Raw genomic sequence first — 19903 nt, forward strand, 5'->3', positions numbered from 1 at the left:
TTCCCATTGTGGATCAGAGAGTTAGGAGCCCAACTAGTATCCATGAGGATGTGGGTTCAATCCCTGGCTCAGTGGGTTAAGGATCTGGTGTTGTCACAAACCGCACGTGTAGGTTACAGATGTAGCTCGGATCTGGTGTTGCTGTGGCTGTGGTGTAGGCTGGCAGCTGCAGCTCCGATTCGACCCCTAGCCTGGGAACTTCCATATGCTGTGGGTGCGGCCCTAAAAAAAAAAAAAAGAAAAACAAAAGTAGTCATTTCAACTTCCTTTCCCAAGAAGAATGTTTTTCCAGAATCAGTTTGCAGAAGTCATGCGATGAATTGTAGCCCTGTTTTTGCATTTTTGGGGTTTTATTTTCATTTTTTGGGCCAGGGATCGAACCCGCACTGCAGTTGCAGCCTGTACCACGGCTCCAGCAGCAATGCTAGATCCTTAACCCACTCTGCTACAAGGGAACTTCCTCATTTACCACTCTTGATTATGGGAGATGTGACATAGGACAAGTGTGGGATGGGGAAGAGCCTCCTGGGCCAGGCTGACTCAGCTGGGCTTGGAAGCCATGAGGAGTTATGGGTCAGGCTGATGCAAGGTGTTACCTCTCCTGGGATCCACCCCAGGGCGTGAATGCAGGTTGACTTCCCAGGGGAAAGCGCCATGATTCTGGCAGGTGCGGCTGAGTTTTCTATTCTAGATACTACCACTCTTCTTACTTAATCTTCCTTGCCCATCTCAACTGAGGAAGCACCACCAGCACAGCTCCTAACAGGCTCCTAACACTCTCACCTACGTAGTGCTCCAGTCTTGCCAGCCCTCCAGCTGCTCCTATAGGTGCCCTGCTACACGTTGCCCTCTGCCTGCAGACCTTGAGACATGCTGTCATTCCAGCACGCAGGGGACTAGACCCTCTGAAGGCACATGGCCACCGAGACCACCCTTGGTGCCGGCTCAGATGCCTGGGCTGTTGGAACTTGAGTGCTAACATGACTTGACTGTGGGCTGAGAGAGCAAAGGGTTGCCTCTTTTGTCATGTGAGACAGAGGGACTGCTCATTTCATAGCTGTGGATTTTCCCCCTTCTGTCTCCTCAGAAATTGCAGGTGCTCCAGTGTCAGAAATTTCGGGGCCTTTCTCAACAGAAGATGTAGCCAGCAACTGCGTCCCAGCCCTGCCTGTGAATGAGCCCATTTTGTGGATTGTCTCGTATACTCTCATGAGCGTGTGTGGAATCATCCTTCTTATCTTAATCATCCTGCTGCTACTTCCACTCCGATGTCGGCATCTCCCCCGGGACCCTGAGGTTGTCAATGATGAGTCCTCTCTCGTCCGGCACCGCTGGAAATGAAGAGAAAAGCCTGAACTCCAATGACCTTGAACTCCACAATCTAGACAGTTGAATTCAAGTGCAGCAGGCAGGGGTTAGAAGGCAAGGTTTCTTCCTGTGTCCCTTAGTCTTAAATCTCTGTTCCACTCCTGATGCCTTCCAGATGCACTGTATTTTGATTCTTGATTTTAAAGCTTCCTCCTTCTCCCCTACTTCCAAAGAAAATGATAATAACAATAATAATAATAAAAAGAAAGCACCTCATTTGTAATCAAAACAGAGTGAATTGGGCTTCAGGCTTTACGTAGCTGGTTATGCCAAACTAGCTAGGTGTGCTACCAAAAAAACCAAAAAAAAAACTCATAAGCCTTGGCTAGTTCTCTTCTCCCTCCCATCTCTTGAGAAATAAGTGCATATGGTTTATAACTCTTCTTTGCTAATGGGAAGCTTTTTTTTGTCTTAATTGCATTTAAGGGTATTTTGTACCAGGCCTCAGCCTGGGTCAGAGTGGTGTAAGAAGGCTTGTGATATGATGGCAGAGGAAGAAGTCTGGGGCCTAATGATATAACCATCCTGCCCCCTTCTGAGTCAGCAGAAGAGCAGCAGGCCCCTTTTCTGGGTGTCTCTGTGCTCTGAACAGGAGCGGGAATCCACTCAAGTTTTCACCAGCCTCTTCTGAAGACAGAAGGCCTTCGAGGGAGAAGGAAGCCTAGTCTTGTACTCAATACTTCTATAGTATTGTGGGTATAGAAGTAAAAACTACCTCTGTTGAGACTTTGCCCAGGGTCCTGTGCCTGGGTGGGGGTACAGGCAGCCTGGCTCCAGCCTTGCCCTCACCTCAATCCTCTTTCCAGCAGGCGAGACGTAACAGGTGCTGAACCCCACATCAACCTGGAGACGCTCTGTCACCAAGCTGGTTCTCATCACCTATGCTTCCTCTTACTTAAAATGAATAAACACTGTTTTAAGGAGAAAAAAAAATCCATTTCACTAGTTTGGTTCTTCTTCCAAGTCTCTTCTGCAGGTAGGTTGCTGATTACTCTTTGGGGAAATAGGAAAATGGCTCAATGCCAATTCTTCTGACCAGCTCCCAGAGGAAAGACAGCACAAGACATGCAAAGGATGCGAGGGAACGTCTACATTTTCCTGGGCTTTGGAACCATGTGCTTGAACACACCCATCTGAAACAGCTTTAACAAGTCTGTCAAGCAGCTCACCTAGAGGCATCTTCCCTTTGGTGTGTTCAGTCTTTGGTTGATGAATTGGGGGTGCAGGGGTATCCTTGTTAGGGGAAATCCACACTTGCTGTCATTTATTTGAGGCCTTCGAGAAAGAAAAGCAGACGTCTTTAACTTGATGTAATTAGAAGGGCTTAAAGCCAATATCCCTTCTCTTGCTGCATGCCAAGTTCAAGCTTCCCTTTGCATGGCTGTTGGGATGGACTGGATAAATGATACAATCCCCCTGGAAGGGCTAACTGAAGTATTTCTTCTGGCTGGAGTGTTTTCTGTGTTCCAGATAGGCTTCACATGGATGTTTCAGCCACCTGCCCACTCGCAAGCTCCCTGGGTCACCTCCAAATTGAGAAATATGTGAGCATGCCAAAGAGATGCAGGGCCACTTATACATGTCTTGTTGTCCTCACAGACTCTCTAGCGGCTCCAGGAATCCGTGGGATTCTCGTGGAGGAGGTTTGAGTTGCATCTTAGAACATGGATCTTCTATGTTCTTCCAGACTCAGGGCAGGCATGGCCATGGTGGGAACGACACCTTCTTGAGATGGGATGAAGGCAGGAGATTCTGTCATAGGAAGCTCATGATCATTTCCGGTCTCAGCTGGTTGAGAGGTAATCGTTTCAGAATACCTTTCCAAGCTCGAAATCTCTGCAAGTCCAAATCTCTTTCCATGGGTGCCTGTTTCGGGGGCCGCTTTAGCTAGAAGTGAAGGCAGCAGCCTCTCATGTCGCTTTCCCCTCGCTGTGGAGAATCTGAACCTCTGAAATCAAAGGAAGGAATTGCCAGTATGACCTGGTTCGTTTTGCTCCTTATTGTTTTATGCAAGCGTCTTCTGTTCTGTTTTTCCATGTTTGGTTTCTGGGAGGAGAGCTGGGGACCGTTTCTATTGCCACAGATGAGCGGGTACTGTTCCCAGAATACTTGAGAATAGCAAGTTAGAATCCAGCCTTGGGTACGTGAATGGAGTTTGCTATAACGCTCTGTATTTCCTATCAAATTTCTCATCTGTATTTCCTATCACCTTTTCATCTGAGGTGTCATTGGATGTGACATTTTAATGGAATGACTTGCATTACAAAAGCATAACTTAGCAACAAGAATGAAATAGACAATTGGAAGTGGGGCATTTTCCTGGCATGCCTTGCTGCTGAAAATTGGGCGTGGGGTCAAAACTGTTAGTGACACCCACCTTCTCCAGTTAATGTAAATTGATGCTTAGCTTGGCAGACCTTCAAGGAGGCTTGCTTTGAACAGGAAAGGAGGTGCCAGTCCTTTGGGGTGTCATTTTTACCTCGCAGCACACTCTGGAAGGTACTGGGAGATGGTCTGCTCCTGAAAGATGCACCTTAGCATTAGATGGTCATCAAAGCCGTATCACCTCCCTGATGGGAAACAGACCCTTCTACACAAGCAATGTTTTCTTAAATAGGCCGATGCTTCATATCTTGACAAGTTATTCAGAAGTCTGAAATGAAATCCTATCTTCAGAAACGGAAGCTGTGTATGAAAAATAGCAAGACATGAGCTGGGGATAGATTCTATGTGTCCCCCGACTGGAACGTAAAAGAACCACAGTGATTGGTATCAGGTCACCGTGGCATTTTACCGCACACTATTTCGCATTTCTTACCACCTCAGAGCAGGCACCTGGCGTTAGACACAGATTCCTTGCCAGTGATGGTGGGAAACGTCCCCTGAACACAGCCCACTCCCAAACTTCTGAAAGGATTTTTTTTTTTTAACCTGATTCTGGGAAACGCAGAGGTTTCGGTTAGAGAGAAATTTGGGGTCAGTTAGATTCAAAACTATGACAGTAACTCACGACATTGCAGCAGTAACAACCTCACAGAGCTTTGGGTAGCAGATTTTGCAAAGTAGTTTTGTTTCGTGTTTTGCTTTTTAGGGCCACACCCACAGCATATGGAGGTTCCCAGGCTAGGGGTCGAATTGGAGCTGCAGCTGCCAGCCTGCACCACAGCCACAGCAATGCGGGATCTGAACCAAGTCTGCAACCTACACCGCGGCTCACAGCTGCGCTGGATCCTTAACCCACTGAGTGAGGCCAGGGATCGAACCCAAGCCCTCATGGATACTAGTTGGGTTTGTTAACCACTGAGCCACGATGGGAACTCCCTGCAAAGTAGTTTTGATCTGGGGGTTCCATTTTCCCCTTTAAGAGAAGAGAGACCACTCTCTCTATTTGATAGGTTCTCCTCTGAAATGGAAATTTTGTTAATTCCCTCTTACCAGGTCCCCACTGCTGGAGCTGCCAGGCTTGGTTCAGTTCCAAGTTCTGGCCTAGAGCCACTTGATGTCCCTGGAAATAAATCGCTGCCCAACAGCCTGTTCCGTAAACAATCATTGAGTTTCATAGACTTGATCATTAGCAGAAACCAAATGATTGGGCGGAATCCCAGTGCGTTTTTCTCTTGCACGAACTTATTAGAATTGATTGCAGAACTGTTCAGAGGAAAGACTTGCCACTAAGATATTTTTTTCTTTTTTGGGAAAGACAACCAAACACCATAAAACATAAAAGAATGGGTTTTGCCAAGACAGATTCCGGTGCCAAGAAGACTCCACACAACAGAAGTTATTGTGTACGTTTCTAGTGGGTTTTAAGAATTTCAGATTTGAACTTAAGACAGTTTACCCATTAAATAGCAGGATGGAAAAATACGGTTTTGAGAGGAGGGAACATAAAAATATAAGTGAAAGTATAACAGAACTAAGAAAATAAGCAGAATTAGCTCTTTTGGAAAAGTAGCCCTAATTCCAGGACTCCTCGGGTATCTTTTACCCTGAACTGGATCCGTTGGGGATGTGATTTCGTTCACACAGCTGCAAACCCCAAACTTCACGAACATTCAAGCTAGAGTCACGTGTCAGATGTCCGCACAGAAAAAATGAGAGAAGGTGGCCCCTTATGCTCTGTGTTGCCCAATCCAGGTGAAGATCGATTTATTCAAGGAACAGAGTAGGTGATGGTTGTGAGAAAATTCTAGAACCTAGGAAGGGCGGTGGGGGAAGAAGCAGTATCTCCTGACCCGCAAATGACAGCAAAGATCTGGACACACGGAGAACATTCCACGATGTCCCAGGAAACTCATTTCCTTGAGTTTGGGGCACAGCCTACGTTTTAGGAATTTTCCAAAGCAAACTCTCAGGCTTTATAATGTGTCAAAGAGAAGCTTGCCTGGCACGGGTCACTTCTAACAAAACTAGCGACACCTGAAGTCCCCATTGGGACCTTGTCCTTAGGCTGCGGGTTCAAGGTTGTGCCCTGGGAAGTTCAAAGGGCAGGGTCCAGAGTCTGGAGCCAAAGAGGAGTGGACAGAGTTTGGGATCTGAGCATCTGGGGAAAGCTCCCGGCTGCAGCCATCCTGCTTGACAGTCACCTTGGAAGTCAGAGATATCAGAGCAGCCACGTCCCCCAGCCCTGCTGGCCAGCCCGTGGACTCAGAAAGAGCCCTGCAGCTTCCTGACCACACGCCTGCTCCCGGGACACCTGCTGTCAGGGGCACTTCCAGAAAGAAGAGCTTGGGGGGGTGGGCAGCAGAAGGGTCCCCGAGGGCACTGTGGTGCCCGCTGGGAGCCCCTGCACCTGCAATCTGGCGGGTCCATGCGGTCACCGAGCACATCCCAGAATCCCAATCATAATCAGTGCAGCTCATTGCGCTCCCACGGGGGACTCCGAACGCAAAGCCGGCCTTCAGCCCCCAGGAGAATGGCCTCCCCGGGCAGAAGAGAGTTGGCAGCGCTGGGGGCTGTGGGCGCGAGAGCGAAGCCAGGCCTCCGAGTGCATCTGCAAAACCTCTGTCCACTGGGATTAAGTGGGTGTGTCCAGAAGACACGGCTTGGACCAATCAGGATGGTGTTTTCTCTTCCACCCCTGGCTTTCTCGGGTTTCTTACAATCAGATATGCCATATGGACAGATGTCCGGCGCTTCTAAACTCCGGTGTGCCCTGTGACATCACAGCGCACATGCTCTTAAAGGGAGCCCGGTACCAACAGCTGGCAAGAGGCACGTGAAGGATCCAGATAAATTCAGATGGAGCCCGCGGCAGGAGTGACTCCAGGGCCCCTGATCTTTGGCGTCGGGAGCCTCACCGTGTCGGGTGAAGCCCTCGGGTACTTGTTGGGACACCACTGGCAGGGCAGTGGTCCTGGATGTGTCTGGGTAGCATCTGGGGATGCAGGAGAGTGTGTGATGATAAACTCTCCATCTCACCTCTAGACATGGGCTGGTCAGGGCTGGCCGGTGCCCTGGGAGCAGCAATGACAAGTGGGTGGTTCTTTTTGCAGATGGAGAATTATTTACAGAAGATCGACTAGGTGAAGTTTCAATTGTATGTACCAAGGGTGTAGCCCACACATATCAGTCTGAGTTGAATATTTTGCCAGTGTGTATTTATAATTACAAACCATCCAATTACAAATTATAGATGTATAAAGTAGATTTCAAATAAGCACAGCTATCATACTAATGATACCACTAAAAGGAGATTTGAAGTCCTTTTTTTTTTTCTAATGGCCACAGCATATGGGAGTTCCCAAGCCAGGGATTGAATCGGAGCTGCAGCTGTGACCTACGCTGCAGCTACTGCAGCAACATGGGGATCCTTTAACCCACTAAACTGGGCGGAGATTGAAACCACGCCTCTGCAGCAACCTGAGCTGCCGCCGTTAGGTTCTTAATCCACTGCACCACAGTGGGAATTCCTGAGACTTGAAGCCTTGAAAATCTTTGAAACTTAGCCTGATTTGACATTGATGTTTTTCCATAGAATTGCCTTCACTTAGGTTGGAATAATTGTGTTTTTATTCATGATGCATGCACAGGTCACAAGAGCATGAGAAGCAATTTTTAAAGTCTTAAGGGCTTATTTTTTCCTCTGTTAAATGCTGCATTTGGAGGTAGCTGAAAGTCTCCTGACATAACTAAGGTTTCAGCTTGTTTCATGTCACCAGACCCTTACTTTCTAAGTGGTCAGTGTTTCTGAGTGCAAGTTAAGAAAATGTTCAAAAATTGGAGTTCCCTGGTAGCCTAGTGGGTTAAGGATCCAGCATTGTCACTGCTGTGGCCCAGGTTCCATCCCTGGCCAGGAACTTCTGCATGCCACAAGCAAAGCCAAAAAAAATTTTTTAAGGAAAATAAAAATCATCTTTATGAGATAAAGAAAAAGTAAGCAAGCCTAACTAAAGATCTATTAATTTGTAATGAAAATCACCAAGAATAAATATCTGTAATTCCAGTGTCTTATACAATTTTGCTTTCTTTGTTGCTAGTGGTAACAACTTGGACTTTTTTTTTTTTCTCATTTTCCTAACTGTGGATGTCAGGTTACACCTTCTCGTCAGTGAGGCTGTAAATTCCGTTTAGGATTGGAATTTGTATAATGTAAGCGAAAAGAATGAATGGGATTTACCATGTGCTGATAACGATTTGTGTTTTTGTCATCTGAAATGAGGTGTTTGCTACTATTTCTGTTCTTTCACCCCGTTAAATATACTTCAAGTTTAAAATCCCTGTGTTCAGTCACTTAAAGCAGCCACTCATTTTTTTCTCAAACTTTTCTGCACCAGCAATGTTCCTGTTTGGGCTTAAGAGCGGCAAGACTTTTATTCTTTAAAAAAATAGAATAAAAAAAGCCTTCAAGTAGTGCTTTAGAAAAGGTGTTGATATGTGTGCCTCAGATTTACCTACCTTGAGACACAATACTGAAGTGTAACTTGTGTTTCTGAAAATGCTTTGGATTGTCTTTTATTCCCCTGTTGGAATTTTCCTCTGTGTCTAGTCTGTCGTGTTGATTTAAGTCAAAGTCGTGATGGGACCAGAAGCTGGAGAACAGAGGTGTTCACCCCATCTTTAGATGGGACCTCCTTGGGCACCGACCAGGATCCAAATTGTTAGGCACCTCAAACGTGGACTTTTCTACAATAGTCTTATTTTTATACCTGTTTGCTCCACCACTTTGAGATGTGTCGCATTGAAAAAGAAATAAAAGAGCTTGCTTTGTTTGAATAAATACCACTTCCAACTTGTCGGGTTTGGAATCTGTTTTAATGCTAAGTTCAAGTAGCTCTGAAATTACTGTCAGTGACCTTCATGGTGTGTGTGCTTTCTCAGCTCCTCTCCTGTGGGTTCTTGCAAAGTGTCAAAGATAAAGGAATGAAGGGAGGGTCTGAGTCCAGTGTGTGAACTTTGCGGGAAATGGGAGAATCAACTACTTTAGAATGTGAGAACCTGGGGAGGAGTGAGGAGAGACCTGCCGGGAAAAGACATTCAAGGATTGAACAGGGCTTGGAGTTTAATTCGTGGCTCAGCCGTAATAACCTGCCTAGGATCCATGAGGATGCAGGTTCGATCCCTGGCCCCATTCATTGACTTAAGGATCCGGCGTTGCCATGAGCTGTGGTGTAGGTCACAGACGCAGCCTGGATCTGGTGTTGCTGGGACTGTGGTGTAGGCTGGCTAGTGCAGCTCCCATTCGACCCCTAGTTCAGGAACTTCCATATGCTGTGTGTGCAGCCCCCCACTCCCCCCCAAAAAAAATGGAACAGTTCTGTTCTACAGTGACTGAAAATGGCCAAATTGGCTTATGCCACCCCCTCCCAGTCACCTCGCAAGGAGGAGGTGCTCTCCAGATTCTACGGATGAGAAACCAGCTCCAAGTCCCGTGCTCAGGAAAACACGGCAAATGGCTTGCCCTGGGAGTGGACCCAGCTCTGTTCACCTCCAAAAGCAAACCTTTCTCTGCACGCCACTCTCCCAGGAACAGCACCACGTCACACACAAGGATCTAGCTGATGGGTCAGTCTCTGGAGAGGGCTGTGCCCCAGCTCAGGCAAAGCAGAGATGCTCCATGGAGACAAACATCACCCCTGAGCTGTGGGCAAACTGCTACACCGACCAGCGAAAAAGACACTACTCAGTCACTGGACACTTGCTCTTTGAAAATACCTGGACAAGGGGAGAAAGAGAGGACCCTAAAACCATTAAGAGGTGAAGCAATAGTTATTGGGGAAACAGAAGAGATTTAACTTCTAGTAACGTAGGAGATCATTTGATTTCACTTTTCACCTGGGCTCTTTGTACTGGATTCCCAGGCTTATCAGTTTTGCCCTCCATCACCGGTGGGTGGCATTGCAGATGTGCTTTTGCACGTTGGCCACTGGGTGGCGCTGTGGTGAAACTTTGCGGAATGACATCTGTGCCTTTATTATTTTTTCATCCTGTGTGGCTCTCACAGGCAGCTTTTATCCAGTGTGCCTGTAATTCAGTCACATTCAGCAATTATCCAAGGCTGTCCATTCCTCCGTTCCTCTCCAAAATCGAATCTGCAAAACAGGCTGTCTAGATGTGTAGCAAATCTTGGAGCAAGTGGCCGGTGTACTTGGTTGTGGGAAGTCCATGGTGTCAGGAAGATGCCAAAACGCCGCCCCCCGCCCCCAGGTCGTTGCTGGGGTGGCAGAGTCCAGACTGGAAAAACCAGCTCGTCCGAGTACCAGACCTATGGTCTCAACCATGCAGCTGTTGTCTGTAAGGTTAAACATTGGAAATTAAAAGGAAAATTATTTTTTTAAATGCTTTAAAAGGATGTAGGGGAAGATAAAAATGCTACTGGGGAAACGATTTCTAACAAGTACAAGGACAGACGCTAACATTGATCGAACAGCAGATCCTGGCATCTTAGATGCATTATGACATTCCATCCTCAGAAGTGCCCTGGCTGGTAAATATTGTTTCTAAAAAAAAAAAAAAAAAAAAAAAAATTTAAATCTCTGCAGTAGAAGGCAGGGGCCACGAAAAGAACAGAGTCAGAGAAATCAGGGGTGTAGGAAGAAATCTCCACCCACCAAAGGTGAGATTCCACCGGCCACAGTCTTAGGTGTGTCGTGGTAAATAAATAACACAACACGGAAAAGGTCCATATAAATAATCCAAATATTCTGATGCTTTGACATCTGAGACCTTGCTGGGCCTGGAGAGAATGGACTCCGAGGGCTGGCCAACCCCAGAGAGAGCAAGCGGCTCACCTGCAAGCCAGCAGGTCACCTGCAAGCCAGCAGCTCACCTCAGGTGTGTGTCTTCATATGCAGGCAGCCAATCCAGAGCCCACACCTCTAAGAGCCCCTTTATCCCTTATGGACTCTCACACTCTGGGCTCCCAGCCACCTGCCCTCATCACCCAGGGCTCAGGTGCCCGACAGTGAAGGACAGTCCCTGCCCCACATCCGGTTGTCATCATTCAATCTAGGCAGCCTTAAAGCTGTTTACCCTGCCTCAGCCAGCCTTCCTGCAGAAGCAGAAACTACCCTAAACGCTCTTGTTTTTTCCTCCTCCTCCTCCCTCTGTGCCCTCCCTCGGCCTGGTGCTTCCCCGAGTGGCCCGCTCCACGCGCCCAGCCTCCTGTCGCTAGGGATCTGTGAGTAAAACAAACTTCCTTCGTGATGGCATGCAAAGGCTGTGAACAACAGCTGACAAAAGTGGAAATACAAATGGTCAAGAAACATGAGAGTGTCCAGGCTTATTAAAAATGTTTGCAGGAGGAGTTCCCGTCATGGCGCAGTGGTTAACGAATCCGACTAGGAACCATGAGGTTGCAGGTTCGGTCCCTGGCCTTGCTCAGTGGGTTAAGGATCCGGCGTTGCCGTGAGCTGTGGTGTAGGTTGTAGACGTGGCTCGGATCCCAAGTGGCTGTGGCTCTGGCGTAGGCTGGCAGCTGCAGCTCCGATTGGACCCCTCGCCTGGGAACCTCCATGTGCCGTGGGAGCAGCCCTAGAAAAGGCAAAAAAAAAAAAAAAAAAGACAAAAAAAGAAAATGTTTGCCAAGTAGTTAAGTCGCTAAAAATCAAATGAACCAAGTTTTTAATGACAACTAGCCACCTAAGAGGTGAGCAATCTCCCTTTTTGGCTGATGAGAATTGGAAATTGGAAAAAACCATTTTAGAGCCCTAAAAAGAGCCACGTCTCGGCTGAAATCAATACTTCTTCATTTTTCAGGGAAAGATATTCATATGAATATGAGGCTATAAAATATGAGTCTAGTGAGTTTATGACATTTACGTGAAGCGCTACCCCTCAAGAAGTGCGAATCATGGAAAAGAATGGTTTCGGGGTTTTTAATTAATTTTTAATTGTATTCAAGCAACACATTTACATCTCCATTAAAAATTCAAATAATCTCAAGAGAGGCTTATCATGGAAAACAGCGGTCCCCTGCCTCCCCCTCCCACCTGTAGATCCTGCTGTGCTGTGCTGCCTGCTCTGAGGTTTCTTTTTTGTTGTTGTTGTTGTTTTTGTCTTTTTGCCTTTCCTAGGGCCGCTCCTGCGGCATATGGAGGTTTCCAGGCTAGGGGTCAAATCAGAGCTGTGGCTGCCAACCTACACCACAGCCACCACAGCGCAGGATCCGAGCCACGTCTGAACACCACAGCTCCTAGCAACACGGGACCCTTAAGCCACCGAGCAAGGCCAGGGAGCCACCCTGTGTCTTCATGGATGCTAGCTGGGCTCGCGAACATGTGTCTTCATGGATGCTAGCTGGGCTCGTGAACAGGACCTCCTCTGCTAGACATCCTCTAGAAATATTGGAGATGGAATTCTTGTCGTGGCTCAGCTGTTAACGAATCTGTCTAGCATCCATGAGGACACAGGCCTCGCTCAGTGGGTTAAGGATCTGGCGTTGCCACGAACTGTGGTACAGATTGCAGATGTGGCTCAGGTCTGGCATTGCTGTGGCCCTGGCATAGGCCAGTGGCTACAGCTCCAATTCGACCCTTAGCCTGGGAATCTCCATATGCCGAGGGTATGGCCCTAAAAAGACAGAAAAGAAAGAAAGAGAGAGAGAGAGAGAGAGAGAGAAAGAAAGAAAGAAAGAAAGAAAGAAAGAAAGAAAGAAAGAAAGAAAGAAAGAAAGAAAGAAAGAAAGAAAGAAAGAAAGAAAGAGAAAGAAAAAGAAAGAAAGAAAGAAAGAAAGGAAGAAAGGAAGGAAGGAAAGAAAGAAAAAGAAAGAAAGAAAGAAAGAGAAAGAAAAAGAAAGAAAGAAAGAGAAAGAGAAAAAGAAAGAAAGAAAGAAAGGAAGGAAGGAAGGAAGGAAAGAAGGAGAGAGAGAGAAAGAAAGAGAAAGAGAAAGAAAAAGAAAGAAAGGAAGGAAGGAAAGAAAGAAAGAAAGAAAGAAAGAAAGAAAGAAAGAAAGAAAGAAAGAAAGAAAGAAAGAAAGAAAGAAAGAAAGAAAGAAAGAAAGAAAGAAAGAAAGAAAAAGAGAAAAAGAAAAAGAAAGAAAAAGAGAGATTGGATATGGAATAATGTTTCTAAAAACATCCTGTTGATGTTTGTTTTAGAATCCTGCTAAATTTATAGAAGAGCTTGGGGAGAATTTATATTGTTGCAAAATTGAGCCTTTGAATTCAAGGCAGCAGCTTATTTTCTACCTTCATTCAAGGTCCTCCCTCAGTGAAGTTTATTTCATGTACATTTCCATGTCTATGTCTTGATAACTTCATTCCCAAGGGTTTTGAATTTTCTGTTGTCATTATGGGTGCAATTTTTTTTCTATAACATTTTAAAATTGGTTATTGCTCAGATATTTGAAAGTACCTATTTTTCCAGGCTCATCCTGTAATCGACCACATTAGTAAACTATTGTTTCTAGCAAGTTTTTTTTTTTGTCCTGCTTTAATTTTCTGGGGGTTTCCAAGAAGAAAATGATATAACCTGTAGACGATGGCAATTTATCTCCTTTCGAATATTTGCGCCTTTTATTTTATGTTCATTTCTTCTTTTTTTAATTCCTTGTGGCATATAGCACGCTGTTTAAGCCAGCTTTTTAAATTTAATTTTGATAGGTCATACATTTGCAAAGTCAAAAATCAAAACAATTGGAGCTCCCTGGTGGCTCTGTGGGTTAAGGACCTGGCATTGTCACTGCAGTGGCTTGGATTGCTGCTGTAAGCACAGGTTCCATCCCTGGCCTGGGAACTTTTGCGTTCCACAGACACAGCCAAAAACAAAAAAATCAAAACAGTATATGGTGAAAAATCTCCCTGCCACTCCTGACCACTCATCTGCCTAGTTTCAACCCCTTATCCACTGCACCCCACCTCTGCCAAAGTGACCTGTTATGCGTTTGCCATGTAGCCTTCCAATTTGTCTTGTGATGGGTACTTACTCTTATTTTCCCTCTTTCTCCATAAAAAAGTAGCCAGCTACATATGCGGGCTGCTTTCTTCCCTTTGCATGTAGTTTACCTGGGAGATGGCCCCATATTTTTTCTCAGATGCATCACAGCCCTTACATGGCCGTGTCTGTCCCGGTGTCACCAGTCCTATGTTGACATCCTTGGGCGGTTTCCCATCTTTTGCTTCTGCTGACGTTGCTGCATGAATAACCTTATACAAACATCGTGCTGTGGGCAGGTGCCTCTGTAGGATTCATTTCCAGGAAGGGAGCTGCTGGGTCAGAAGCCACCTACATTGTACTCCTAGGAGCGCTGTCAAATAGCCCTTTCTAGGGATTAGTCCGCTTTCCACACCCACGAGGAATGGATGAGTGTGCCTTTTTCCCTGGTTTCTCATCAGGAAGTTGGGCATTAAAGTCTCAAATTTTTGCTGATGGGTGGAAAATGATATTTTAGTGAATTTGAATTTGCATATCTTTTATTACAAGCAACTTTAGACAGCTTTTCATATATTTGAGAGCCAGATGGAGTTCTTTTTCTAGGAACACTTTGAATCGTTTGCCCGTTTTTCTACGGGGCTGTTGGACAGTTTCTGAAGAATCAGATATATTGGTATAAATCTTCCAGGGTTCATACAGGGAGGTGTCTTTGTACTATTAGCTCTGTGATCTCAGCCAATTACATACCCCTTCATGCCTGAATTTCCCAACTGTGAAATGGAGTTAAAAATAATTCTGCATCACAGGCTTGGTATACAGTTTAACTGAGCTAATCTTTTTAAGTTCTCACATAAGAAGCACCATATGTGATGGTTTAAAAAAAAAATGAAGGGGTGAGGTTATCAGTGGCAATTTTTGTTTCGTTTGTCATGACTTCTGGCTTTGCTTCTGTTGGGTTGTTTTGTTTTGTTTCTGTTTTTGCCTTTGAGAAAGGTGTATACACACACTTACTCAAATATACTAAATATGTTTTACTAAGTCTTCTGGACTTTATTAGAAAAGCCTTCCCATCTCCAAGTTTACAAAGAAACTTACAACTATGTTTTCTTCCAGTGTATTTATGGCTTAAAAAAAAAAGCATTTACTCTTTAATCCATTTGAAATATATGCTCAGGCAAGATGTGGGATGTGGTTTTTCTTTTTCTTTTTTTTGTCTTTTTGCCTTTTCTAGGGCCACTCCTGCGGCATATGGACGTTCCCAGGCTAGGGGTCGAATCGGAGCTGTAGCCACTGACCTACACCACAGCTCACGGCAACGCCGGATCCTTAACCCACTGAGCAAGGCCAGGGATCAGACCTGCAGCCTCATGGTTACTAGTTGGATTTGTTTCCCCAGCGCCACAGTGGGAACTCCCTGGCTGTTCTTATGTGCTCATGTCAACATTTGAATCAGTGTATAGAGAAGCCCCTGAAAACACATGCTAGGATTTTGAGGGATCATACGATATTTAACTTAGACTTGGCACCTTTCTGATGTTGAGATAGCCTCTTCAAGGAGAGGAAATGTGTTTTTATGTATTAGTTACTTCTTTTTTGTTCCTTCATAACATTATTAAGCTTCCTTGATATAGGTCTTGCCAATTTCTTATGAGATGTATTTCTAGGTATTTAATCTTTGGTATTGCAAAAAAAAAAAATCTTTACTCCCATTAAATCTCTAACTGGCTGATTTTGGGGGGAATATGAAAGCTGATGATATCACTTAAGGTTTTTGTCTGCTTATTTGTTTGTTCTATGGGAATATCTAGTTTGGTCTTTAAATGTTTTTAAACTTTTTCATTGAAACTCGGATACAGATTTAATACAAGCCTTTTCATTGCTGTGTTATTCAAGGTGGGAAAAACGGAATTGATCTACCTGTCCAATGGTTAAGAGATAAGCAGAGTAGTTGCCACACCTCATACGGCGGACTACTCAGCCACTGTTAAAAATATACAGGCAGATCTTGGAGGTGGTACAGGTTTGCTTTCAGACCACAATAAGGCAAATAGCATTATAAAATGAGCCACACAATGTTTTTGGCTTCCTAGTTCCTATAAAAGTTATGTTTGCACTATGAGTTCCCACTGTGGTACACTGGGTTAAGAATCTGACTGCAGTGGCTCTGGTCGCTTTGGAGGTGAGGGTTTGATCCCCAGCCCGGTGCAGTGGGTTAAGGATCTGAAGTTGCCACAGCTGTGGTGTAGGTTGCAGCTGCAGCTCAGATTGGACCCCTGGTCCAGGAACCTCCATATGCCAGGGGTGCAGCCAAAAATAAATAAAAAGGGTTCTATTTATACTGTTCTGTAGTTTATTAAATGTGCAACAGCATTATATCTTTTTTTTTTTTTTTTGTCTTTTCTAGGGCTGCTCCTGTGGCATGTGGAAGTTCCCAGGCTAGGAGTCGAATTGGAGCTATAGCCACTGGCCTACACCACAGCCAGAGCAATGCAGGATCCAAGCCGAATCTGCGAGCTACACCACAGCTCACGGCAATGCCGGATCCTTAACCCACTGAGCAAGGCAATGGATCGAACCCACAACCTCATGGTTCCTAGTCGGATTCGTTAACCACTGAGCCACGACGGGAACTCCTATATCTTCTTCTTTTTTTTTTTTTTTTTTTGTCTTTTTGCCTTTTCTAGGGCCGCTCCCACGGCATATGGAGGTTCCCAGGCTGGGGTCTAATCAGAGAGGTAGCCGCCGGCCTACGCCAGATCTTGGAGGTGCCACAGCAATGAGGGATCTGAGCCACGTCTGCAACCTACACCACAGCTCAAGGCAACGCCGGATCCTTAACCCACTGAGCAAGGCCAGGGACCGAACCCGCAACTTCATGGTTCCTAGTCAGATTCGTTAACCACTGCGCCATGATGGGAACTCCGGGAACTCCTATATCATTAAAAGTATACATTCCTGGAGTTCCTATTGCAGCTCAGTGGAAACTAGCCTCCATGAGCACTGAACCTGACTGGCATCCATGAGGACTCAGCTTCGATCCCTGGCCTCGCTCACTGGGTTAAGGATCCAGTGTCGCTCTGAACTGCAGTGTAGGTCACAGATGTGGCTGGGATCTGGTGTGGCTGTGGCTGTGGTGCAGGCTAGCAGCTGTAGCTCTGATTCAACCCCTAGCCTGGGAACCTCCATATGCTGCGGGTGTGGTCCTAAAATAAAAGTAAATAAATAAATACATACATTCTTTAATTTAAAAATACTTTTTTGCTAAAAACTGTCACCTGAGCCTTCAGTGAGTTATAGGAGTAACATCAAAGATGGCTAATCGGGGAGTTCCCGTTGTGGTGCAGTGGTTAACGAATCCGACTAGGAACCATGAGGCTGCGGGTTCGATCCATGGGCTTGCTCAGTGGGTTAAGGATCTGGCGTTGCCGTGAGCTGTGGTGTAGGTTGCAGACATAGCTCGGATCCTGCGTTGCTGTGGCTCTGGCGTTGGCCGGTGGCTACAGCTCCGATTAGACCCCTAGCCTGGGAACCTCCATATGCCGTGGGAGCGGCCCAAAGAAATAGCAGAAAGACAAAAAAAAAAAAAAAGATGGCTAATCGCAGATCTCAGTGACAAATATAACAGTAGTGAAAGGCTTTGAGATGCTGCAAGAATGATCAAAACGTGACCCAGAGACAGGAAGCAGGCAAATCCTATTAGAAAGATGGTGCCAACAGACTTGCTTGGTGCAGAGTTGCCACACTCACTTTGTAAAAAAAAAAAAAAAAAAAAAAAAACAATACCTATAAGGTGCAAAAAAACAAGGTCTGCCTGCGTTATAATCACGTAAAGGCCAGGAAATGACTATATTAAGGGAAGAAGTAAAAGCTGTCTGAGCCGTGAGATCAAGACTGTTTAGTGCCTTGATCACACCTCTTAACCGCTGGGCGTGTAGATCATACCTACACACACACCAAGACACATACAAGAAATGTCACAGGATGTCACTTATGGAGTCTAAAAGGCGATACAAATAACTTATTTACAAAACAGTAATGGATTCGCATAGAAAACAAGCTTATGGTTACCAAAGGGCAAGGAGGGGGAGGAATCGGGGTTTGGGATGAGCAGGTGAACACTGTTGTCTATGGAATGGATGGCCAGCGGGGACCTGCTGTACATAGCACAGGGGACTGCACCAAATACTCTGTGACAGCCTATATGGGAAAAGAATCTGAAAAAAAAAAAAATATATATATATATATATATATATAACTGAATCACTTTGCCGTACACTTGAAACTAACACAACACTGAAAAGCACCTATAATTCAATGAAAAAAAATTTTTTTTACAATAAGGATAAACAGAGAGAGAGGAGTTCCCACTGTGGCTCAGTGGGTTAAGAACCTGACATAATGTCCATGAGGATGCAGCTTTGATCCCTGGCCTCGCTAAGGATCTGGAGTTGCCTCAAGCTGAGGCGTAGGTCACAGACGCGGCTGGGGTCTGGTGTGGCCATAGCTGTGGTGGAGGCTGGCAGCTGCAGCTCTGGTTCTACTCCGAGCCAGGGAACTTCCATAGGCCGTGGGCGTGGTCATTAAAAAAAGAGAGAGAGACCAAAGACGAAAGAAAATGCACCCAAAGGTCAAAGAAATTATCTCCAAAAGACCTTCAGGGGCTTTACAATATTCTTTTTAAATTTCTGTTTTCTAAATATGTGGGTGTGTGTGTGATTTTTATCATGAGAAATGCTATTGAAAAGACACCCTTGCCCATTAATTAGTTTCTTCCTGATCTGCACTTGACCCCGTTCGTATTTTGCTCTCTCTCTCTCTGGGTGGAGGGCAATCCTCCCACCAGCAGCCTGGGCAGGAAACCTGAGTCACCCATCCTCTCCTTTCCCTTAATTCCGCACCCCAGGCTGCTTTGCTCCTGCAAGAACTCAAATTCCTCCGCCCTCCCTAGGGTTGTTCCAGCCGGCCGTCTTCCAGGAGCTCGAGTTCGTTCCCTTGTTCCTCCTCACCCTCTGCCAGCTTGAAACCACCTTCTCCGAGGTTGTACCACTCCCAGCCTAAGCACTTACGTGGCTCTCAGCAGCCACAGGAGAAAAATCTGGTCGCAAGCACTCAAGGTCATCCCCAGTCTGACCCGAATCTCTCTATCCCAGGACACACCTGTTACACACCAGTGTCTAGGTAGCCTGCACTCTGGCACCGCACCTGGAAGAGTGAACAGTCATCAAATTCAGCAATAGCTGGTACACAATTGGACTTGAAACCACCGGCTCTGCCTGCTGGCTGGATCTGCTCTCCTGGAAATGGAGCATGTGTATAGTGGATGCGGCTTGCACACAGGCATCGTGGAGGCAGGAGTTCAGCCTGGTATCCAGGTCCAGACAGAACCAGTTCTAAGCCACGCTAGAAAAATCATGACTTGTCCGGCTTAGGAGCCTAAAAAGAGTAGGGATCTCAGATTTCTGCCCAGCAACCATGACGATATCCAAGCCGTGTTTTGATTGGCTGAAGAGCAGTCGCGTGTGGAAATGCGCAGATTCTGTGTCATCTGCAACTTCTTTCCTCTGCTCTTTCACTGTTTCCTGGGGCGTCTCTGACCACCTCATCGCACAGCTGGAGCAGAGGTCGTCCCGGTGTTACAGGGAGTGGGGGATCTGTCCCGGTCAGGGCTTTTTGTGGATACTTTGCCAGGGCGGGCTATTCCCATTCACACTCCACTCAGCCAGGGATGAAACGGGTCACCTCACTGATGAATATAATTATTTGAGCCCCCGAATGGGTGGGGAAAATGACCCCCGCTCAGATCGTCGCTGTCAGAAAGTGAGACACCCGAACACGGGGAGCCGGGGAGGTCTCGGCAAGGCTCTTTCCCTCTGCAGAAGGGCGTGAGTGCTCAAAAGGCTCGTGGGAAGAAGGAAGACCCCTTACTTATCCCTAACGCAGGCGGTAGATCTGTCCCCTTCCCATGGGTCAGGTCAGAGCACACATTCTTCTCAGTTGGCTCATTTGAAACAAATTGTTACAGGGAGAAGAGGGAAAAGGGGAGGGGCCAGAGGAAGGCATCTCAGAGGAAGCAGGAACCAAGGCTTCCTTTGCCAGAAAAGAGACATGTTAATTTTCACAATTTCCTCCTTTCGTCTTTTTTATCAGATATTCTTTTCTTCAGACTCTATGAGCATAGTTTGACTTTCACCTTCTATTGCGTCCATCAGAAGCATGTTGGTTT

The 19903-nt window shown here is 46.0% G+C and overlaps 1 protein-coding gene across 5 annotated transcripts in view; it reads left to right on the top strand.

The window, feature by feature from the left end:
• BACE2 (beta-secretase 2) overlaps positions 1 to 19903 on the top strand; it is a 120824-nt gene that overhangs the window by 93691 nt on the left and 7230 nt on the right. Inside the window, exon 9 of one of the 5 annotated variants that reach the window (XM_021071002.2) lies at positions 1088 to 8604. The exons of 3 other annotated variants lie outside the window; for them this stretch is intronic. In XM_021071002.2, the coding sequence (XP_020926661.1) occupies positions 1088 to 1341 (254 nt within the window). In that variant the 3' untranslated portion in view covers positions 1342 to 8604. Of the gene's footprint in view, positions 1 to 1087; positions 8605 to 19903 lie in introns of those variants that run through there. One more of the 5 variants, XM_005670363.4, reaches the window with a different exon arrangement.

The sequence above is a fragment of the Sus scrofa genome, chromosome 13 (genome assembly GCF_054392235.1).
Source record: "Sus scrofa isolate SSC_HxYL_T2T_F1_AM1 chromosome 13, Sscrofa_HxYL_maternal_Yorkshire_Landrace_v2.0, whole genome shotgun sequence".
Taxonomy (NCBI): domain Eukaryota; kingdom Metazoa; phylum Chordata; class Mammalia; order Artiodactyla; family Suidae; genus Sus; species Sus scrofa.